Genomic DNA, 25,456 nt, shown 5'->3' with positions numbered 1-25,456 from the left:
CCTTCGAAGGGCCGAACCTTTATAAATTGCTAGTGTCCTGCATACTTCTTATTTATCGTTTTCGTATCGTACGTCATAGCTATTATCAATACATCTTCCCTTTTGCTAAAGTTTATTTGCTAGAGAATTGCTGGGTATGAATCACCTAATAAACCATGCCTGTCCATTATTTAGTCTTCATTCTAAAGTCACAGAGACAAGTATATATAGAAAAATAAAATCGTCACAAAAAATTAAAGAATCTTGAGCGTCCTCCTGTCTATAAATACTCATCTTGTACAACCTCAATATGCCGCCTGCACAGCGCACATAAAGCACAGACACAAGTTGCTATTCAGATCTGTAAGCAGCCAACGCAGTTAGCAAAAGCTGTGTCTGCACGTAGCCAAAGCCACCATGGTGAACATCACCGTGGCAAGGATATCCCAGTCCTTCGTCGTGCCGTCGTCCGAGCCGGCGTCGTCGGCCGAGACGCTCGAGCTGTCGGCGATCGACCGCGTGCCGGGCCTTCGCCACACGGTGCGGTCGCTGCACGTGTTCCGCAACAAGGACTCCACCACCCGCCGGGACGATGCTGCCAGGCCGGCGGAGGTGATCCGTGCGGCGTTGTCCCGGGCGCTGGTGGATTACCGCCCGTTCGCCGGCCGCTTCGTCGGCTCGGTGGTGGCAGGGGAGGCCTGCATCGAGTGCACCGACGATGGCGCGTGGTTCGTGGAGGCCATCGTCGACTGCAGCCTCGAGGACGTGAACGGCCTCGATTACCCGCTCATGGTCTCCGAGGAAGAGCTGCTGCCCGCTCCAGAGGAAGGCGTTGACCCTACAAGTATCCCGATCATGATGCAGGTATTTCTTCCTATCATGCATTCCAAGCTACTTGACCACCGTTTTTATTTTTTTAAATAATCTTTTAAATGGCTATGTATTGTACCATTTTCCTAATAAGTGGACAATGTTTTGAAGTCAAGTGATGGCAGTGAGAGACATATATAACATACAACTGCTCACCCTAGTTAATCGAAAGTAATGCTCATCTCTACATTATCATTGGTGGTACTAACTCCACCCAAGGGAAAAGTGACGGTATTTTCTACACGTCACTCCCTCTTTTGTGAGGTTCCATGGGTTCCTTTGTAAACTACCACTAGAGATCTCTTAAAAATAGATTCAGAGAGAAAATCATGTTGACCACTGATAAAATTTAATTGAAATTTAGATGACATAATAGGGTCCAAAAAATCCATGATTAACAAAGTACTCGAACTATAAATAAATTTAACATAAGTTACAAAGAAATGCCACAGATCCATACACCTACTATATTCGAAGAAAAGTTGTAAGAATTAGAATGCGACGTGTTTCATTCTGCCTCCATATAAGGTAATAAACTAACTATATCACAACCCTACAGTACCAACTATATTGGAGTCGGTATAAGCCGACTCTAACCATCAGTCGGTATAGAGTTACGCCGACTCTATATAACTGTTGCTGTAAATGTCGTCGATATAACGTTATACCAACTGACATTGCTATACCGACCGACATTGCTATAACGTTACTTGTCTTGTGGCTAGTCCAACCTTTGTCAAACTTTAGCCTTCTTGATGCTGCCATGAGCAAGTGATTCAACCATCTTTACAAAAAAAAAGTATCATAAATCCATATGAGATTTGTTTATCCGACTTTTCATGATTTCGCACAAAACTCACATTACTTATACATCAAATATTGCGGAGGTAGCCACCATTGACCTAAATCAGATTGAAGTGGTTGAACAAGAATAGGTATAGTATATCTTTTATCCTGAACAACTTTACTTCTTTATTTATCCGGAATTTCGCACAGCTAACTATTAGCCTAAACGGACAGGAAGTACGAGACAATTCCAGAGGTTAGAAAAATGCACAATGGTGCACGCCTGATAGTGGTAGCTGGAAAGTACGAGCCAGAACCCCATATTTTCAACAACTGAAGCACTAAAATGTAAAGCCATTGCTTTAGGCACTACTGTCTCCTGTTCTCTCTAGTCAAAATCCACGACCACTACATCCAGACAATGATGAATTACCGTATCCATATCTCCGCTTCATCAAGTGGTATGTCGCATTTTCCCAACTTTTCCGTTCATCAGTCATTAGCCTTACATAATTCCAACTGAATACAACCATTTATTTAAGCATGAAAATAATCTAAGGGTGGATGTTTGTTTGCTCGACCCATGCTATTAGAACTACTAGTAATAATTAAATCTTAACTATGTAGGTGACAGAATTTGCTTGTGGAGGATTTGTGGTCGGGCTGGTAGCAGTCCACACCCTTGCTGATGGGCTCGGCGCAGCCCAATTCATCAACACAATTTCTGAGTTTGCTCGTGGAATGGAAAAGCCTACAGTAGCACCCATATGGGGTCGGGCTTTAATACCGAACCCACCTAAACTGCTTCCTGGGACACCACCGTCCTTCAAGTCCTTTGGGTTCCAACACTTCACTGTGGATGTGACGTCTGACCGCATTGCCTATGTTAAGGCCCAGTATTATCAGGCCACTGGACAGTACTGTTCCACCTTTGATGTTGCCATTGCCAAGGTTTGGCAAGCAAGAACCAAGGCAATGAAGTACAACTTGGAGTCTGAAGTTCATGTTTGCTTCTTTGCCAACACCCGCCACCTCCTCACTCAGGTGCTACCTAAGAATAGGGGCTTCTATGGTAATTGCTTCTATCCAGTTTCTGTGACGGCTACTGCTGAGGATGTTACCACTGCTGGATTGCTTGATGTGATTAGGATGATACGGAATGGGAAGGCTAGGCTTCCCCTAGAGTTTTCCAAATGGGCAGCAGGGGATGTGAATGTAGATCCATACCAATTGACATTTGAGCACAATGTGTTGTTTGTGTCTGATTGGACGAGACTTGGGTTCTTTGAGGTTGACTATGGGTGGGGTGCACCAAACCATATCGTACCATTCACTTATGCAGACTACATGGCAGTGGCGGTTCTTGGGGCTCCACCTTCACCGAAGAAGGGAACTCGAATTATGACACAGTGTGTGGAGGAGAAGCATCTCATGGACTTCAAGGATGAGATGAAGGCCTTCTTTTAGGGGCTTGTCTTATATCTTTAAGGTGCTATGTGTTTCTATGTATGATGGTTTGGAATAAAATTGTTGTTGACCAGTAGCCTAATTGGTCATAAGAAATGTAACATTATTCTCTACGGAGTTAAGCCATGATTTATATATATCTACAAACCTACCACCTTTGGAAAACAACTGTGGTGGTAATGAAGGCTGTTTTACCTTTACGTTATAGATTTAGTCAAAATAATGTTTGATTACTTGTCCATCAGTACCTTAGTTTGCAGTGGACAGGAGGAATTGATTGCAAATGGTCTTAATAATGTCCATGATAGGAGATAGATATACATATAGTTGAATTATCCTTTTCAATCAGCTCTTATGTGTGCTTTAATTTCGATACTAAACAAGAAGCAAAGTAGGCGAAAGTAGAATATTTCTAATGTGAACGTAGTCTTGGGTAGTGTGCAAGCGGGTCGATCTACTCACTGAAACCCAGCTTTCGTGCCCCATTGAGTCCCCAATTTGCTTTATTCATATTGTACCTCAGAACACGTTCCACACACATAGTGGAATGCATAACTAAAAGTCAACAGTCGTAGTGACATTTGATGTCCATATCACTTTCGTATTAGAAATTTACTTCCTTAACTTTTGGATTCTGTTACGAAGAAATTAGAATTACTTAACTAGTGATTAATGACATCATATTAGTTGCTTACTAATCACTGAAGAGTTGACCCGAAGGGGTGTGTCCCTTCAGCCCTTGGTCCCTTGGGCATGTATATAAACAGTGGTCCCCATCAATGGAATACAACACAGTTCACTTTTACCAATCATTCTCTCTTCTACTTTTTCACTTACAGCACATTATCATGCACTTTGCTTTCTACTAACTATGAGTAAGAGGAACGAGGCCACGAGGCCTAAACTTCAACAAGTAAGAATGGACTATGTTCATCTTTGTTTGTTAACAACTCAAGGAGGATTCCTTGGTTTTCCTCTCCACGGCCAGCAATGGAACACTCGACGTCGTTTCTGTATACACCATGGCCGTGGTAATCACTTCCATGATCACCATGTACGTTGTCCTTTTGCTGCGACGATGATAGCAGGCATCGCCGACTTCGACCCACAGGCCGGACCTCCTTGCGGTGGTCATCGGGCCACCATGGCGATGCACCCAAGCTTCACCATCGAACCATGGCTGCACGCGGGGGTGTTGTTGGTGATATGCCCAAGAGGCAATCAGGTGTGGACCGGATATTGATCCAAGAAGGATTAGAACCCCAATGGGCTTCCGGTGTGACAGCCTGTTAGTGGGGTCTATATAATGAATATAATGAGGGGCGGAGCTATGGTGGCCAATGCTCTTGCGCCACAAACCCTAGCTGTCATAGCCTCTCTTCTCCACGAAACCCTAGCCGAGCACGCGGTGCTAGCACACCGGTAACTAGCGTTCCCGCCCTGTACGTGTGAATTTTGAGGAGACGCTACTGCATTCTTGGGGTGCTGATCGGCGGAACAAGGAGGAGCTGCAAGCTGCGATCTGCTTCCTCTTCACCGACACACGACTACATTGGGGCAAGCTTCCTTAACTCTACTTCCGGCACTGCGCATCTAGTGGTAACGATCCATGATCATATGCTTACATGAGATCCTTGTTGAACTCGGTAGAATTATGAATTTGCGCTAGCGTAGCATTCCCATTATTGTCACACCCGGTTTGGAAAAGGTAACTGAATGCATCCCATATGTGCTCCAGGATCAAGTTCCGCACATACAGTATGTGACATTCAGGTACTTAGGAAGAAAACACACTAGATTCTAGTATGAGTTTGTGCATTTGATCTTTTGTATTTGTGTTAAAAACTTTAATGCAAAGGCAAAAGGGTCTTTTAGTAATTCTGGAAAATTTAGGTCTTTTGGTGCAAAATGTGTGAGAATGGTAGGAAAAATCAAAATATGTAAAGGGTTGTTTTGCAAGAAGCAAGTATTTACTTTTAAACCTCTGTGAGAAGTGAAACTACCCTAAAGATTCAAGTGGAGTGTAGATTTTAAATAGGATTTCTCCGAAGTTTAAAATTTTGCCAAGTTTTAAAATAGATTCAAATTCTTAACTCTTTCGAAACTAAACCTTAAAGCAAAGTTGTAGATCCTACTAAGCTCTACACTTTTACTTTTGGGCACATTTTAATTTGAGCTATGGTTTGAAAGTTAATTTGGCTTTACAGTGGAGTCCCTGCATTTTTGAAAAACTGCAGACAGGTCCCTGTCTTCAACCTCCAGCCCCTCCCTCTCTCTGCTTCTCTCTGCGCCTGACCGCCGCCTTCGCTGGCTGCTTTCCCGAGCCCCAGCTGCCCCGCGCCGCTCTTCTCCGCGCCACGTGCCCGTCCAGCGCCGCGCCCGCCGCTCACCCGACACGCGCTAGCCCTCTCCTCGCCGCTCCACGTCGCGCCGCCGTCGCCCTGAGTGCCACGCGCCCGCCGGCTTGCCAGCAGCAGCTCTCGCTCGCCGTGTCTCCTCCTCGACTTGAAGCACGTCCCTGAGCTCCCCACGGACTCACTCTTGCACTCACGCACGCCCATTCTACTTCTCTTCCTTCTTTCCGAGCGCCACGCCTCGCCGGAGCTCCGCCGCAGCTCCTGCCCGCCGTCGTCAGCCGCCTCCGCCGCCTCCCACCCGCGATTCAGTGCTCCAGTAGCACCACCGCAACCCACTGAAGCTCACAGACCCCTCCAATTTCATTTTCCCATACTCGAGCAGCCCAGACCACAACGCTGGTGAGCTCGAGCTCCGCGACCACTCGGTCTCGCCGTCGTCCCGCCGCTCCGCCGCCTCTCAGCCCCTGCCAAGCACACCACCAGCACCACATCATCACGTGGAAGCTTTCTAGCCACTTCCCCGCCGTTCTCCGGCACTCCAGCCATCGGAACACCATCGTCGTCCCTCGGAGCCCCGCCGCCCGCCCCTGTTCGCCGTCGACCCGCCGTTTCAGCCCCTCTCTTCCTCAACACCGGCCACCCCGTGACCACCGTGAGCTCCTGAACCTTTTCCTGCACTTTCCCCTCGCCGCCGGTGAGCCCCCTCGCCGGAATTCGATCGCCGTCGATCGCCTTCTCTGTTTAACCCGGCCAAGGATCCAATTGCAAGAATTCAAATCTTTCCAGGGGCCTTTCTGTGGAAAATTAGTATCCCCCATTTCAAATCAGCCAATTTTGAACATTCATAGGAATTTCTAGAAAAATCCAAAAATTACGAAACCAGTTTTGTTGTACTCCAGAAGTCTAGCTCTACAACTTTTGTTATTGGAGTTCAGTTTGAAACAAAATATTTTTAGAGTTATTTTAAAGTTTAGCAAAAGGGTATCTTGAGTATAACTTTTGCATGCTAGCTCTATTGCTTGTAATTTTTGGTGTGTAGCCTGGTTAAGTTATAAGTAAGCTTGTGTAAAAACTTCACTTGTAGTACTGGACCCTAGCTTGAACTAATTTAAACTTATGCAAATCAAGCTTGAAATGGTAAAAATTTATTCAAGCCTGTTACTAAGGTTTTCATGCTTAGATCTTTTTACCATGTGATTTTCTGTAATTGAGTAGTTTATAGTAAATCTTTCAAGAATTTATGGCACTATTTTGCCTAAGGTTTGAATTTAAACTTAAAATTTGAACTTAATTCAATTGCTTTAGTTTCTGTTTTCAGAAATTTATGAAAACTTCATGGTAAGCTTATCTGCTAGAAGTAAGCTTACCCACAAAAATTCAACGCCATAGCCTTTGTGGATTTCAAAATAAAAATCAAACTTGTTAACCTAATTCAATTAATCCAATCAATTATGATAATTGAATTAAGATACAAATGGTAGGTTTGAATTTAAATTTCTTGTTTTATGAAGTTGTGTTTATCAATTTGTTAGATTGCAACTTTATCATGAAGTGAAATTCTTAACTCATAAAAACCACCTAATACAAATCATTGCATCTCATGTAGAGTCAGCTACACTCGACGACGGAGTCTACGAATTAATTCAGGAGCCCGAGCAAGGGTTTTTTGAAGACCACGTGAACGTCGCCGAGGATTTAACTGAAGCCCCGAACCAAGGTTTGGAAGTCTTTGACATCCCTGACCCCAGCCCCGCTCAATAAGGCAAGTCCCAATGCATAACCCAGTATTTTAAATTACTACACTTATACAGTTTTATACTTATATATCTATATTATGCATTAAGTCTAGGAGTTGAAATGGAACCCTAGATGCATGAATCCTAGGAACCTATGTATTGTGCCTGAGTCCTTATCGAATAGATGCTCTGCTAATAGGATAGGCAGAAGTCGAGTGATTTCCTATCACTCGCGTGATATAGGAGTTGAATGTTTACTATTCTGCAATCACTATAAGGATGACGGACGGGGTCATGTGCAGTATCAAGACTTGGAAGGTTACCCCGTCTGTGTGGATAAAAGTTGATAAGCTCGCAGTGTGCGGTAGCTGTGGTCAAGTGTTTGAAAGTACTAGCCACATGCCGCGAATTATGGTAAGTGGTAAGCCTAGTAACCGATCAGCCCGAGGAGTGGACATACCCCTCCACCACTCGTAATTTAGTTTTTCGCACACGTACTGACGTGCAGGAGTACGTTCCGCACAATGGACAGGAGTACGGTCATGTAGTCGCGCTACAGATGTACATCTTGCACATTTGTGTGCGTACGGTCCTACAGTCGCTTGTGGTGGCACTGATCCACGAGTCGGAATGAAAGGCAAACGGTTTTTTCGGAATGATCATTGGATGTTCCAAGCGTGTGAGTTAGGTTTACCCTTGCAAGGTTATGAAATTCGATTCAGAATCGTCCATTTCTTGCGGAGATTGAGACTGCTTGCTCCTTCTGCCACATAGAGAAAGAATAGTAACTATTGTGGGAATAATCTTCATGAATGCTAATCTCTACCTTGCTTGTCTAGTATAGATGCTTACCTAGAATGGTTAATGAAACTAGAATCTGAAAGCTAAAACATGAAAGTTAGATCATACTCTTTGTTGCTTTTCAGCAAAAAGAAAACCAGAACCCCTCAATCCTCCATGGTCTAACTCCGGGCTAAGTATACCCAATCTCGATTAAGTCTTGCTGAGTATTAGCATACTCAGTCTTGCTAGTCTGTCTTTCAGGTATGGCCTGTGAGAACCAAACGGATAGTCCAGCCTGGCCATTCTCTATTCCGTTTGGCTGGTCCGTGGAATGTGATCTGTCTCCAGCTGGCAATGACCCTCCGAAATGATGCCATGTTTCAGGCTGAGTGTGGTGTCAACTTTCACGATGTGTGTACTCGCATGTTAAATTCTTCCGATGTGACTCTGAACAAGCTTGCATAACTTGTGGTTTTTAAACAATGTGTGTATAAGTTTAATTTAAGTTTGAAACAAATTGTAATAATATTTAATATTTCTATGAATTAAAAGTTGGTGAGTTGTTGTGTGATTGTAAACTCACCTTCGTGCGAGGTAAACCTACCTCGATCCTGTGTAACCGTGGTTGAATCGGGCGGTGACCCGACAGACCAATGGGTTGTTCCGTTTGTAGTGCGTTGAGTTAGTATCACCGGTATAGTGATGACTAGCGCACTTGAACCGGAATAATTCAAGTGGATTGATTCTGCCACAGCTGGTATCAGAGCTGTAGGTTTACTCTTACAATCGGCACAAAAACTGCAGCAGCTCTTAAAAATCTTTTCAGGATAAAATTTGCTTAACAAAAGAATTTGTAAAGTGCGTTGGATTCATTAAGGTTGGTGCTTAGATCGTAAAGCCCTAGGGTTTTATATGGGAGTAATCAGGTGGCTACTAACATATATATGTAAATAGTTCAGCTCTAACTTGCAGCACTACTTTCTGTAAAAATTTACTTTCGAGCACAACAATCCTTAGAAGTATATTACATGTCTTGTTCTTCAACGTGGAGACAAGAAGGTAAGAAGGTAAGGATCCTCAGCCAACTGAGGGAGATTGGCCTTCCCGTCGGTGATGCGAACCGAACGCTGTTTCTCAAGAAGTGGCTTACTTGAGATGCTGCCAATATGTAAACAATTAGTTGATCATATTGGGAGTATATGGTTCGGCACAGGGTATGGTGATCGCTGTTCATACCCCCGTTTTATACGGTACCCCTGTGAATACATTACAGATGTAATGTATGCTAACGTCGTCCGTACAGTGGAAATTATACGGATATTGTTTCTATAGTGAACAGTACTATTTGGGGACGGTTTCATGTCGTGCTACCATGAAAGGTTCATGTTATATAAATATGGTTTTCTGCAGGTACACTAACCACGATTAAGAGGTTAAGACGGATGGGACTTATCGACTAGTTATTAGAGAGAGATGTAAATATTGTGCCACCGAGACTAACCACGTAAGTCCAAAGATATTTGGCAATTTTCTAGTTGTGAGGTTAAATAGTACGTGTATGCATAATCCATCATCAAGCAAAGTAAGTGCATTAAATGTGTTGTTGTTTTAAGGACGTATAGAGTGTTGTCTATCTCTAGTGTGGTTTCAATAGGATTCTTGTGGCAGCCTTAGTTGAGATTTTGGCATCCTTCAAAATCTCACCATTTGAATTCTTGCTTCAGATGGTGGCTCCTTCAAACGTCTTTTGGGATCATGCAGGGCATCTCCATACCAATGCCTTGCACTGGGAGGGTTTTCCCTGTCTCTTGTGGGAGTCACTTAGGTTATTCTTCTACACCAAGCCCCCACAGTATGATGGAGTGGAATATAGGGAGGAAGGTGTTCCTCGGTGCAGAGTTAAGATGACCATTCCTCAGCACCCTTTTCTCTCTCAGTGGCAGCCCATCGAGGTTGATGTGGTTGGCTATCGTCTCGTCGACACCATTGAGACCGCAGCTCTTGAGGCCATCCATACTTTCTGCGACCAGCATCCCGCAGAAGTTGCCGGGCATCCTATCGGCCTATTCCCTGCAATAGATTCCAGTGATCCCGAGTGGAATTTCTGGATAGCTCATTATGGCCACATGTTGGGAGATTTAGCCGAAGAGACGCTCCGTGGTACCATCATGTTCATGAATGCCCAGCACCACTATCAGATTGTGCTGCACCACGGTATGAGTCTGTTGACCGGTATAGCTCAAGGTCACTACAGAAATGCAGATCGACGGGTCACTCAGATAGAAGAGCTTCAAGCATTGGTCACGAAAAAGGAGGAAATTATCACAGAGCGAAATGAGATCATTGTCCACCGGGAGGATCAGATCAATGAGAGTGATACAATAATCACTCAACGCAACACTGTTATCGAGTTCCTCTAGGAACAAGTCGACGACCTCATCCTTGAGGTTGACGATGCCCTCGCTCACATCAATGAACTTCAGCAGCAGCCAGCACCTCCTGCTATACCTGAAGCATCTGAAGGTGAAGAAGAAGAACCGGAGGAAATTGAAGGAGTTTCTGATCTCGACTCCGAGCACGGAAACCCAGAGCCTAACCCTCAGCCAGATCACTCCTCTTCCGGCAGCCAGTCCTCCGTAGGCGACCTCGGCGATTTCTAGTCCATCCAAATCGTCGATCTTTCAGATGTAACTAGTATAGAATGTTGTGACATAGGTAGTGAGTAGTCTACCTGGACCCAGGGCCACTTGCTGTAATATATGTGGCATGTGTACGTATGACTTGACCGTAGCAATCGGACCACCCTGATGTAATATGTTAAGGACAACCAGTGTCTGCTTTGTAATCTAAGCCTTGTGTTCCGTTGTTTTGTTTCAAAATCCTTGCACCTGGAATATGTTGGTTAAATAGAATATGTGATTTACATATCTATTTAGCTGCAGAATATCTTCTAAAAAGGGGAGCAAGAATTGTGTTGTTAATTATGGACATCTCCTTTGTTTCAGATGGTTGGAGCTACAAGTGGAACCCTGAAGGTTTCCGGCCAGACCAAGCTAGCGGTTCCCAACAACCACCACCAGCACCGCCAAATCTAGCGAAAGTTATGGCACGGCAAACGGAACTTCTTAACCAATTAGTACAGGCCCAGATGAACCAGTTTTATCACCCGTCCCGAGGCTGTGATGAACATCCATCGGCTGGCTACCAAGACTTTCTCAGCACCCAGCCCCCATTGTTCCATAAAACAGATGAGCCCCTCGATGCTGACGCATGGCTCTGCACTATAGAGTCCAAGTTCGCATTGTTGTCTGCACCATGCTCAGACACGACCAAGGCACTCTTCGCGGCTCAACAACTTCGCGGCACCACCCGCATATGGTGGGACCAGTACTACACCATGCAGCCGGCTGGTCATGTTGTCACATGGGACGAATTCCGGACTGCTTTCAGAGCACACCACTGTGGCAGAACCGCCTGAATTATTCTAGCTCAAGTGCGTTAGTCATCGCTATACAGACGATACAGACTCAACGCACTTCAAACGGAACAACCTGTTGGTCTGTCGGGTCTCCGCCTGATACAACCACGGTTCAACAGGATCAAAGTAGGTTTACCTTGCATGAAAGGCGAGTTTACAATCACACCTCAGCTTATCAACTTTTAATTTATAGAAATATTAAATATTATTACAATCTGTTTCAATCTTAAGTAAACTTATACAGGCATTGTTTAAAACAACAAGCTAAACAGCTTGTTCAGAGTTGTAGCGGAAGAAATTCACACACGACTACATACATCGTGAAGGTTGACACCACACTCAGCCCGAAACATGGCGTCATTCCGGAGGGTCACTGCCGGCCGGGGACGGATCCCACTCCACGGACCAGCCAAACGGAACAGAGAACGGCCAGGCTGTGGCAGAACCAACCTGAATTACACCGGTTCAAGTGCATTGGTCCTTTCTCGGAAATCAGTAAGGGCTCGACTGCACTTCAAATGGTATAATCCCATGGTCTGTCGGGTAAAGTCCCGATAAACCACCTAACTCAGGATCAAAACAAGGTACCTCGCATGAAGGCGAGTCTAGAGAAACAAGCGCCAACAATTTTTACATCATAAGCATAATATTACATAAGTATTTCAATTTATAAAGTAGCGAAACCTAACTAGTATGAATTTATACAAACTGTTCAAAGTTTTGGTAATCTGCAGTGGAATTTAAGACGCGATACTACCAGACGTCGCGGAACGGATGTGGAGCTAAGCCCAAGCTCAACATCACTCGGAGGGACCTGTGTTGGCCAGGGACGGATCCCACTCCACGAACCAACCATCGGGAAGAGCATAGGGCCATGGCACAGGCAGAGTAGAGTCCTCAGGGGGATTACCTGGAACAAAAGTCATAATGCAAGGCTGAGTATGCTAATATTCAGCAAGGCTTACCCGTTTCATGGTATACTTAGCCATGTAACTAGACTATGAAGGCTTTTAATGGTTCTGGGTATAGTTTTCAGCTGAAAAGCAACAAAGAGTAGATCCTTACTTTCAAATTTTAGCTTTCAGGTTCTAGTTGATCATCCATTCTAGGTAAGCAACTATAACTATTCAAGCATGGTAGAATCTTTTAAATAAACATCATCTTTGATAACCATAAGTTTGCTCTTGTTACTCTATGTGGCAAAGGAATCAAGCAGTCTCAATCTCCGCGAGAAATGGACGATTCTGAATCGAATTACACAACCTTACAAGGCAAGCCTAACTCGCACACTTGGAATGTCCAACGATTGTTCCGAAGCAACCGTTTGCCTTTCATTCCAACTCGTGGATCAGTGCCACCACAAGCGACTGTAGGACCATACGCACATCCAATGTGCAGGATGTACGTCTGTTGCGCGACTACATGATCGTACTCCTGTCCGCCTGTGCGAAACGTACTCCTACAGTGTGCGTGACTGTAGGACGTACTCTCATCCGCTGCGGAACGTACTCCCGCACGTTGGTGCGTGTGCAAAAAACCAAATTATGAGTGGTGGGGGGTATGTCCACCCCTCTAGCTGATTGGTTACTAGGCTTACCACTTACCATATTTCACGGCATGTGGCTAGTACTTTCAAACGCTTAACTACCGCTACCACACACTGCGACTTTAGCAACTTTTATCAACACAGACAGGGTTTTTACCAAGGTCATGAATCATAATCATAATCACAACCCCGTCCGTTATCCTTATAGTGGTTGCAGGAATGTAAACATTGCAACTCCTATAAAGCTCGCGAGTGACAGGAAATCACTCAACTTCTACCGGTCCTATTAGCTTAGCAACTAGTCGGACTTAGGTTCTAGTATTCAATACATAGGTTCCTAGGATTATGCAACTAGGGTTTCATTGCAATTCCTAAAAACTTAAATGCAAAAGTAGATATATATATATAGATATATAAATTGCAGTGTAGTAAAATAGCGGTTTATGTCAGGGGCTTGCCTTCATTGGTGGGGCTGGGGTCAGAGATGTCAGTGCTAAAATTTTCCGAACCGGGGTTCGGGGCTTCAGTTATATCTCTGATGATATTTCCGGGGTCTTCAGAATTATCCCCTTCTGGTTCCGGGATCAGCTGGTAGTCTCCGTCAGCGAGTATAGTCGAATCTACATGATATGCAGCGATTTGAAGCAATAGGTATTCATTTAAGAAGTCTACTTCATGATAAAGTTGCAATCCAACAATTGGATACACACAATTTTCATAAGACAAGAAATTATAATTCAAACCTACTATTGTATCTTAGTTAATAATTACTTGGATTAATTGAATTAGGTTAACAAGTTTGATTTTTATTTTGAAATTCACAAAAGATTTGGTCTTGAATTTTTGTGGGTAAGCCTATTTCTAACAAATGAGCTTACTAGGAATTTTTCATAATTTTCTGAAAATAGACACTAAGATATTTGAATTAAGTTTAACTTTCAAGTTTAAATTCAAATCCTAGGCAAAATAGTGCTATAAATTCTTGAAAGATTTACTATGAACCATCCACATATAGCACATCCTATGGTAAAAAGATCTAAGCATAAAAACCTTAGTAGCAGGCTTGAATGAATTTAAACCATTTTAAACTTGATTTGCATAAGTTTAATTTAATTTAAACAAGAGTTCAGTACTGTACTTGAAATTTACACACAAGCTTACTCATACCCTAAACAGGCTACACATCAAAAATCACAAACACTAGAGCTAGCATGCACAAGTTATGCTCAAGATACCCTTTTGTTAAGTTTTAAAATAACTCAAAAAGTATTTGGTTTCAAACCAAACTCTAGTAACAAAAGTTGTAGAATTTACTTCAAGGATTCAAAAAAAACTGGTTTGGCATTTTTTTGAGTTTTCTACAAATTTCTAGAAATTTCTAAAGATCACTGATTTTGAATTAAGGGGAGGGACTAAAATCTTGCAGTCAGGCCCTCAGAAAGAATTAAATCAAAGCAATTGGGTCCTTGGCTCGTCGGGGAAGAGAAACCAAGATGCGCCGGCCAAATTCCGGCGATGGCAGTCGCCGGCAGCGAGGGGGAATAGGCCAGGGAGGATCAGGGGACTAAGACAGTCCTTACTAGGGGTGATGTGACGGTCGGAGTTGACCGGAGGGGGTAGAACGGCGGTGAACCGAGGCGGCGGCGGTGGAGCTCAACCACGGCGGCGGCGTTCTGGTGTGATGGCTCACCGGTGGTGGATCAGAGGTGGGGGAAAAGCTCCAGGAGAGTAAGGCAGCTCGGTTAATCACCTTGGCGAGAGCTAGGACGGCTGGAGGGATGGGTTCCCATGGTGATCCGGAACGGGGGCGAAGGGGCAGCTCGTCGGCAAGGTGGATGCAGTGCTTAAGGGCAGCGATGGAGGGGCTGGTGAGCTTCACGGAATCATGGCAGAGCTACTGGAGGTGACGGTGTGGCTTGACAAGGGGCGGGGCGAGCTGATGACGGCGCGGTGGTCGGCGGCAGAAGGTGAGCGCGGCGGTAGTCTGGTGGAAGAAGAAGTTGAGAAAGTGGATGGCGGCCGTGCAAGCGGATATAAGTAGTCGAAGGGGAGCTCCTGGTCATGCTGTGAAACTAGGAAGAGGCACAGCGAGCAGTAGCTACTGCTAGCGGTCGGTGGCGTGGCGTAGCTGCCGGGCGGAGCTCGGGCAGAGACCGAGCGGCGTGGCACGCGCGGAAGAGAGCCAGCAGAGGGAAGCTAGGGCGGCGGCCGGCTTGGAGGTAATGCATAGGAGCTACCAGAGCAGGAGGTGGTGCCGGCAGGACTGCAGTGATGGTGAGCGGCGGCGGTATGCGGGGCAGAGAGGGAGCACCTCGGGCGGATGGCAGAGCGTCGTGGCGTGCTCGGGGAGGGCCAGCAGGAGGGAGGTGAGGAGGTGGGCGAGCTCGGGGTTGACGCATGGAGCGTCGCTGGAGCAGGAGAGAGCCTCGGGCGGCGCGGCATGAGGGCCTGCGGCGGCGCTGTCGCGCGGTAGAGGAGGAGGCGAAGGAGGAAGAAGAAGGGGGGTGCCAGGGACTAGATTGTAAGCTTTAAAAACTTTAGGGACCTCACTGTAAAGCTCGGTTTCCTCACTGTTTTATACCTCAAATGAGAAAATAGTCAAAATAAAAGTTGTAGAACTTTTCAAACCCTACAACTTCAATTTAGGGTTCTAATTCATAAACTCAAAGAATAAAGCTTTATTTAAAAACTTTGGGCTCAATTTAAACTTTTCAAAGTTTTTGTCCTTAGTTAAGTAAATTCCATATACTTTTGGACTGAATTGCAAGTTTAGGTTATGTATTGATGACTAACACTTTTACACTTTGAACCCTAGTCAAAATTGGAAGTTACATGTGTAATTCAAATATTTTGCATAAATGGACTCCTATTTTTGAAAAATTACACATAAGTCCTTATATTCACTTTTTCACACAATTGCACACAATTCAATACACACATTACACATTCTTTGCTAGTGTTTTAAAATTTTGACACCTAGGGTGTCACAACCTTCCCCCCAAAAAGGAATCTCGTCCCGAGATTACCAGAGTGATATATTGGAAGGTAGTTACCTAAGGATTCTTAAGGAAATCGGGGAAATTTTTCTGAAGATAGTCTTCAGTTTCCCAGGTGGCTTCTTCTACAGTATGGTGGTCCCACAATATCTTATACATTTTAATCTTCTTTCTTCTAGTGCTTCTCTCCTTGGTATCTAGAATTTGAAGGGGTTGTTCGATATAAGATAGATCAGGCTCGATCTCGATGGCTTGTTGTTCAATGATCTCAGTAGGCACTTTGATGCATTTCCTGTGTTGGGATATATGAAAAACATCATGAATGGTGGCCAACTGAGTAGGAAGATGAAGTCTGTAAGCCACTAGGCCATAGGCTTCGGTGATTTCGAAAGGTCCGATGTATCGGGGTGCTAATTTTCCTTTTATACCGAAACGTTGAACACCTTTAGTAGGAGATACTCGAAGATAGACATAATCTACTACTTGGAATTGTAATGGTCTTCTCCTTCGGTTTGCATAACTCTTCTGTCTAGACTAAGCTGCCTTAAGATTGGTTTGGATAAGTTTGACTTTATCTTCAACTTCAGTAACTAGATCTGGTCCGAAGATTTGGCGTTCACCGGTCTCAGATCAACTCAAAGGAGTTCGACATCTTCGACTGTACAACGCTTCAAATGGAGCCATTTGGATACTGGACTGGTAGCTGTTGTTGTAAGAAAATTCAGCAAAGGCGAGACATTTGTGCCAGTTTGTACCATAATGAATGATACAAGCTCGGAGCATATCTTCAATAATCTAATTAACTCGCTCAGTCTGTCCGTCAGTTTGTGGATGGTATGCAGAGCTTCGAATCAGCTTGGTTTCGAGAGAAGACTGCAATTGCTCCCAGAAGCGTGCAATGAATTGTGCCCCTCGATCAGAAATGATTGTCTTAGGGACACCATGTAGATGAATAATTTGATCGAGATAGACTTCGGCATACTTTTTGATAGCATAAGTTGTATGCACAAGAATGAAGTGCGCAGTTTTGGTGAGTCTATCAATGATTACCTAGATAGAGTCATGTTTCTGAGATGTGTTGGGAAGACCAATGATGAAATCCATACTGATGTCTTCCCATTTCCATGAGGGAATAGGTAGTGGTTGAAGTGTACCAGATACCTTTAGATGACTGGCCTTGATTCTTTGGCATGTATCACATTCAGACACATACTTAGCAATTTCCCTTTTCATCTTGGTCCACCAAAAGTTTTGCCTAAGATCTTGATACATTTTAGTACTACCAGGATGAATAGAAAATTTGGACAGATGTGCTTCATCAAGGATTTATTTACGAAGTTGATGATTCTTAGGTACAACAATACGATTGTTGAACCATAGAACTCCTTGATGATCCGTGTGGAAACACCTATATTTTGCTTCTCCTTGAGATAGTTTTTGTTTGATAATTTTGATGCCTTCATCATGCATTTGCGATACGATGATTCTATCTTGAAGAGTAGGTTCAATAGATAGGAGATTCAGACTACCTTGAGGAATAATCTCCATATTGAGATTTTTCATCTGATAACAGAGAGTTTTGCTGAAGATTTCTACTGATGAGCAATGACAATGTGCCTTGCGGCTTAGTGCATCCGCAACCACATTAGCTCTGCCGGGATGGTAGTGCACCTCAAGATCGTAGTCCTTGATTCGTTCTAACCAACGCCTTTGCCTCATATTTAGGTCAGCTAGAGTAAAGATGTATTTGAGGCTCTTATGGTCAGTGTAAATATTACACTTGGCGCCCATAAGATGATGTCTCCAAATCTGGAGAGCGTAAATAACAGCTGCTAACTCAAGATCATGGGTTGGATAGTTTTGTTCATGATTCTGGAGTGCTCTGGAAGCATAAGCAATAACCCGGTTGTTTTGCATAAGCACACAACCAAGTACGGTTCCGGAAGCATCACAATAGACATCAAAAGGCTTGGTACTATCTGGCTGAGCTAGTACTGGAGCAGTGGTTAGAAGTTTTCTCAATGTGTGAAATGCTTCTTCACACTTGTCATTCCAATGGAATTTAATCTCTTTCTTAAGTAGTTCAGTCATGAGTTTGGCTATTTTGGAGAAGTCTGGAATGAATGGGTGATAATATCCTGCCAATCCAAGGAAACTACGAATTTGATGAACTGAAGTTGGAGGCTTCCAATCCATAACTTCCTGAACTTTGGTTGGATCAACTGATATGCCTTCACTGGAGATAGTATGTCCCAAAAATTTCACACTATCAAGCTAGAATTCACATTTAGAGAATTTAGCATAAAGGCGATGATCACGTAGTCATTGAAGAACGACACGTATATGATTAGCATGATCTTCTTCAGTCTTAGAGTATATCATAATATCATCGATGAAAACCACGATGAATTTATCAAGCTCCGATATGAAGACTGAATTCATGAGATACATAAAGTATGCCGGTGCATTAGTGAGTCCAAAAGACATAACCAGAGATTAATAAAGTCCATATCTGGTTGAGAAAGCTGTTTTTGGAATATCACTAGGCTTGATTTTGATTTGATGATAACCAGAGCGTAGATCAATCTTAGAGAAGACTTTGGCTCCAGCTAGTTGGTCGAACAAAATGTCAATGCGGGGAAGAGGATATTTATTCTTGATAGTGACCGCATTGAGTGGAAGATAGTCGACACATAGCCTTAAGCTATTGTCCTTTTTCTTTACAAAGAGAGCGGGGCATCCCCAAGGTGAAGCACTTGGGTGTATGAAACCCTTGTCCAGAAGATCTTGAAGTTGGATTTTTAGCTCGGCCAATTCATTAGGCGGCATTCGATATGGTCTCTTGGAAATAGGAGCTGTGCCGAGTTGGAGCTCAATAATGAACTCGATATCCCGATCTGGTGGCATTCCAGGCATATCGTCTGGAAAGACATCGGGATACTCACAGACTATAGTTATGTCTTCTAATTTGATGTCTATGGTTGCATAAATGCAAGAGTGAAAATACTCTTGTTGGGGTAGATAGAGGGTAGTGGCTCCATCATATGGTGAATCAATCTCAATAACTCGGGAGGCGATATCTAACAACACCTTATGTTTTGTCATCCAATCCATCCCAAGTATGATATCCATACCCTCTAAAGGGAGTAAAACTAAATCAGTTTTGATTACCTTACTACCCAATTGTATTGGCACAAATCTAATCAATTGATTGGAACCAACCTTTCCCCCAGGGGTAGAGATCATATACGATCCCTGGGCTTGACAAGGATCAAATCCCACTCGGGCAACACATTTGTTACTAATGAAGCTATGAGTTGCACCAGAATCAAACAAAATAATAACAGGTTTATAATCGATAGAAAATGTACCCGTCATTATGGGGGCTCCTTCTGGAAGTTCCGCAAGGGTGGTGAAGTTAACTCGCCCTTGTCGAACTTGGATTACTCACTTCTTTCCCTTACCCTGGTTATTCTGATTAGAATTCTGCCCTTGAAGAGGCTTCTTGGGCCGAGGACAATCCTTAATAAAATGATCCGCACTCCCGCAATTGAAACAACGATAAGTGTTGCTTCTTTGCTGAAATTGTTGATTATTTGGCCGTGGGCCAAACTATTGCGGCTGTTGAGGAGGCACGGGAGGTCTATATCCTCCTTGCTGTTGGGGCGGGCGGAAAACAAATCTGCCAGGTGGGGCATTCCATTGCGGTGCTCTGAACTGTGTGTTGGGAACAACACGATACTTTGGTGACTGAGCACTCGAGGGTCCAGTGGGAGTTTTCTGTTTCTTCTCGGCACGATGTGCCGTGATGCAATCCTCCTGAGTTAGGGCCATATTAACCAACTCACTGAAGTTATTAGCCTTAACAAGGTTCAGGCGTTCCTTGAGTTTGGTACTGAGGCCACGACGGAAATGATCCTGTTTCTTGGTCTCATTGTCCGCATGATAGCCTGCATATTGGCACAAACGATTAAAAGTCTGTACATACTGCAGTACCGTGCGAGTGCCTTGGGTGAGTGCCAAGAATTCATTCAACTTTTGGTCCATCAGTCCTTCAAGAATATGATGTGCCCTGAAGGCATTCCGAAATTCTTCCCAGGAGACAACATGGCCATTAGGCTGCATGGCGCAATAGTTATCCCACCAAATACGGGCAACACCACGAAGTTGCTGGGCGGCGAAGTGAGCTTTGCTCGAGTCCGCACATGGTATAATGAGAAGGGCGAACTTTGATTCCATGGTATGAAGCCAGGCGTCGGCATCCAAAGGTTCTTCAGCCTTACTGAAAAATGGGGGCTGAGTACTAAGGAAATCCTGATAACTTGCCACTTGGGGGTTGAGGTCATCATGACTTCCTCGTGATTGCTGACGATGTTGGTTCTGTTGTGCCTGCACTAGCAGATTGAGAAGCTCGGTCTGCCGAGCCATAACCTTGGCGAGATTTGGGGGTGGTGGTGGCGGTTGTTGGGAACCGCTAGTCTGGTCTGGCCTGAAACCTTTAGGAGTTCCACGCGTAGCGCCAACCATCTAAAAAATATGGAAAATGTCCATCACATCAGATTATCCTTGCTTCCATTTTCAGAATATACCGCACAGAGAGAAAACATATGAAGATAGCACAACAGACTGATAGATCGATAGATGACTGAATAGAAACTTGAGTTTATAAATCATAACTGGTGTTCTGTATATTACAGCTTGGTAATCTACCCATTACCATTCAACCATACCTACCCCTGCCACCTATAGTACAACAAGTGGCCCTTAGGTCAAGCTAGTTTACACACTTCCTATGTCACACCATGGTACACTAAACACATCTAGGATATCGATGACAAAGATGAATTAGAAATCATCGAGGTTGCCCACAGAGGACTGGCTGCCAGATGAAGAATGGCTGCCGGATGAAGAATGGTTGAGCTGAGGATTTAGTTCTGGATCTCCATGTTCCGAATCTATCTCAAACACACCTTCAATCTCCTCAGGTTCTTCTTCAGAATCCTCTTCTTCTTCTTCTAACTCATTCAGCACAAGAGGAGGCATTTGTTGTTCTTGGAGCATCTCAATATGTCCAAGGGCATCACCTAACTCTTGGTTCAAGTCATGGACTTGTTCCTGCAAAAAGTCAATTACGGTGTTGCGCTGGAGAATTTGAGCATCACCCTCCAAGATTTGCACCTCCAAATGTCCAATGGTAGTATCACTTCCGGCAATTCCCTGACCAAGCGAATGAATCTGGTCATCCTTCAGAGTAAGATGCCTATGAAAATCCTGGGCCAGATTCACCCTTTCATCCGTACACTTCTGTGTAAGTGACTGGAAGCGATACTGAGCATTCATATACCTGATTACTGCCTTGAGAGTCTCTTCGGCGAAATTTCCAACTAAATGTCCGAAATAGTTTGTTCTGTAGTTCCACTTAGCATCATGTGCGAAAACTGTCGGAAACAGTCCAATGGGATATGCTGCAACTTCCTCCGGATGCTGTTCACAAAAGGTAGTAATAGCTTTAAGGGCTGCTGCTTCAAAGGTGTCCACAAGATGATATCCGATAACCTCTATCTCAAGAGATTGCCTCCCAAGGATAGGATGTTGGGGAACAGTGACAGTGGCACGGCATCGAGGGACTCCAACCTCAACAAACTCACGACCCTTATACTGGGGTGGGTACTGGTAGTGAAATATACGAAGTGTATCCCACAAGATTTTCGGAAACCCTTCCCAATGTAAACAAGCGGTGTGAGCATATCCCTCAGCATCCTAATAAATCCTCTGAACATCTACCATCTGAATCAAAAGGATTCAAATGTTAGATAGGATGTAAATTTCCTGAAGTTTGATAAGGGTTGTGGAAAGATGTGAATTAGACTTATGGAAATGCTGGAATGCACCAAGATAGACTTCCAACTCAGAACTCACAAGGTAAATGGAACAAGATATTGGATTCTGGTCATAGCAAGAACTAGAGATTTGATAGTTACGATGGATTTGGCGGATGAACCAAAGATACCGAGATACTAAACGCTATGGTTGTATGATCATTTCTAGACTGCACTTATAGATAACCACACTCTAAATATCCTTATCACAACATAAACATGAGTTTTAATTTTCAATCAATTCAAAGATGCATGCACGCACTAACATCCTCACAAACAAAAAATAACTGCCCATTAATCTGGGTCTTACGTAGTTAATTACGGTGGCATAATTGATACGTATCTCCTTATAATATCTAGTCAATAATCCTAACCATTCAGAACCTATCGATTCATGGTTAGCGTACCTGCAGAAAACCACAATATATATCATGAACCTTTCATGCAGCATGCCATGAAAGCGTCCCCAAACATTTATGTTCACTATAGAAACAGCATCTGTACAATTACCACCGTACAGACAACGTTAACATACGTTATCGAAATGACGTATTCACAGGGGTACCGCAAAATGCGGGGGTATGAACAGCGATCGCCACACCCTGCGCCAAAACATACACTCCCAATATATTCAACCTAAGTAGGCCACTGCTTGAGAAACAGCGTTCGACTCGCATCACCACCGGGAAGGCTAACTCCCCAGTTAGCTGAGGATCCTTACCTTCTTACCTCATCGTCGGAGTGTCGTTACAGAATATAAAGTTGGGTTGTGCATAAATTTAAGTTTTGATAGAAAAGTAATGCTGGTAGTTAGAGTTATATACTATAGCCACCTATAATTCCCTTAATAAACATTACCCTAGGGCTTTACGTACTAAGCACAATCCTTAACGAAACCAACGTAGCTTTGCCAAATACTTTATTGGTCAAATTTTATACTAAAAACATTTCTAAGGCAATTTATATCTCCAGTGTACACTTGTTAGCTCTAATACCAGCTGTGGCAGAACCAACCTGAATTACACCGGTTCAAGTGCATTGGTCCTTTCTCGGAAATCAGTAAGGGCTCGACTGCACTTCAAACGGTATAATCCCATGGTCTGTCGGGTAAAGTCCTGATAAACCACCTAACTCGGGATCAAAACAAGGTACCTCGCACGAAGGCGAGTCTAGAGATACAAGCGCCAACAATTTTTACATCATAAGCATAATATTACATAAGTATTTCAATTTATAAAGTAGCGAAACCTAACTAGTATGAATTTATACAAACTGTTCAAAGTTTTGGGAATCTGCAGCGGAATTTAAGACGCGATACTACCAAACGTCACGGAACAGATGTGGAGCTAAGCCCAAGCTCAACATCACTCGGAGGGTCCCGTGTTGGCCGGGGACGGATCCCACTCCACGGACCAACCATCGGGAAGAGCATAGGGCCATGGCACAGGCAGAGTAGAGTCCTCAGGGTCATTACCTAGAACAAAAGTCACAATGCAAGGCTGAGTATGCTAATACTCAGCAAGGCTTACCCGTTTTATGGTATACTTAGCCATGTAACTAGACTATGAAGGCTTTTAATGGTTCTGGGTATAGTTTTCAGCTGAAAAGCAACAAAGAGTAGATCCTTACTTTCAAATTTTAGCTTTCATGTTCTAGTTGATCATCCATTCTAGGTAAGCAACTATAACTATTCAAGCATGGTAGAATCTTTTAAACAAACATCATCTTTGATAACCATAAGTTTGCTCTTGTTACTCTATGTGGCAAAGAAATCAAGCAGTCTCAATCTCCGCGAGAAACGGACGATTCTGAATCGAATTTCACAACCTTGCAAGGCAAACCTAACTCACACGCTTGGAACGTCCAACGATTGTTCCGAAGCAACCGTTTGCCTTTCATTCCGACTCGTGGATCAGTGCCACCACAAGCAACTGTAGGACCATACGCACATCCAATGTGTAGGACGTAAGTCTGTAACGCGACTACATGATCGTACTCCTGTCCGCCTGTGCGAAACATACTCCTACAGTGTGCATGACTGTAGGACATAATCTCATCCGCTGCGGAACGTACTCCCGCACGTCGGTGCGTGTGCAAAAAACCAAATTACGAGTGGTGGGGGGTATGTCCACTCCTCGGGCTGATTGGTTACTAGGCTTACCGCTTACCATATTTCACGGCATGTGGCTAGTACTTTCAAACGCTTAACCACCGCTACCACACACTGTGACCTTAGCAACTTTTATCAACACAGACGGGGTTTTTACCAAGCTCATGAATCATAATCATAATCACAACCCCGTCCATCATCCTAATAGTGGTTGCAGGAATGTAAACATTGCAACTCCTATAAAGCTCGCGAGTGATAGAAAATCACTCGACTTCTACCAGTCCTATTAGCTTAGCAACTAGTCGGACTTAGGTTCTCGTATTCAATACATAGGTTCCTAGGATTATGCAACTAGGGTTTCATTGCAATTCCTAGAAACTTAAATACAAAAGTAGATATATATATATATAGATATATAAATTGCAGTGTAGTAAAATAGCGGTTTATGTCCGGGGCTTGCCTTCGTTGGTGGGGCTGGGGTCAGAAATGTCAATACTAAAATTTTCCGAACTGGGATTCGAGGCTTCAGTTATATCTCCGATGATATTTCCGGGGTCTTCAGAAATATCCCCTTCTCGTTCCGGGATCAGCTGGTAGTCTCCGTCAGCGATTTGAAGCAATCTGTCACACCCGATTTATAAGAACATAAACCGAGCAATCATATATGCGCCAGGATCAAGTCACGCATATATACAACAGATTATCAAGATATCACAACACATGTCAGGAATAACATTAATATAAATCGTAAATGAATCATAAATGAGTTATTTTATTACAACCGAATCAAGAATCGGTTCAAGAGTGCGGAAGCGTAAAAGAGATACATAAAGAGCTGGGCGCCACAGGGACGTCGACTGGGAGACAAACGCCTAGAAGTCGTCGAAGCCGCTGACGTAATCCTCCACGTTGCCGGGCAGTGAGCAGCAGTCGAAGATATCCAAAATAGAACAGAAGAGTATAGAGGCAAGTGTGAGTACAAACTAGTACTCAACAAGTATAACACGAGTATGAGGCTCTAAGGTTAGCTGACTCAACTGCATTAGCTTTTAATCTTGGCAAATTTTATTAAAGCTAATTACTACAAGTGGATGAGTTACCATAACCCAAATTGCATAAGAATTAATCAATATTAATTAAGAACTACTAAGAACCATCCAAACCAAAACCACCCGGGCCGTGGCGCGGGCTTGGGTGCGGGGCAGAGGAGGGGACCCAAGGTTCAGAGGCACGGCCGGCGGGGGAGGAAACAGAGGAGAGGGGATCGGGCGCTGGGAGGAAGGAGAAAGGGGAAGGCGCCGACAGGCGGGCCCGAGCTGGCAGCGAGAGAGAGAAGGGGGAAAGAGCGGGCGGCCGATGGGCTGGTGGGGAAAAGAGTGGGCCGACGTGGCCCATGCGGGGAAGGGGAGAGGGAGAGGGTGTGCTGGGCCTCGGGAGAGAAGGGGGGGAGGGAAAGGAGCCCAAGGGAG

The 25,456-nt window shown here is 44.1% G+C and overlaps 1 protein-coding gene across 1 annotated transcript; it reads left to right on the top strand.

Moving 5' to 3' along the window:
* The first annotated feature begins 313 nt into the window (after window positions 1-313).
* Window positions 314-3,270, top strand: LOC112886703 (acyl transferase 5-like). The gene is made up of 2 exons (XM_025952674.1): window positions 314-843; window positions 2,263-3,270. Exons 1-2 carry the CDS (start codon window positions 397-399, stop codon window positions 3,100-3,102), a joined length of 1,287 nt encoding a protein of 428 aa, XP_025808459.1. The 5' UTR covers window positions 314-396; the 3' UTR covers window positions 3,103-3,270.
* Window positions 3,271-25,456: the final 22,186 nt, after the last annotated feature.

This window comes from Panicum hallii, chromosome 3 (genome assembly GCF_002211085.1).
Source record: "Panicum hallii strain FIL2 chromosome 3, PHallii_v3.1, whole genome shotgun sequence".
Classification (NCBI taxonomy): domain Eukaryota; kingdom Viridiplantae; phylum Streptophyta; class Magnoliopsida; order Poales; family Poaceae; genus Panicum; species Panicum hallii.
This window is presented reverse-complemented; position numbering and strand designations above follow the sequence as displayed.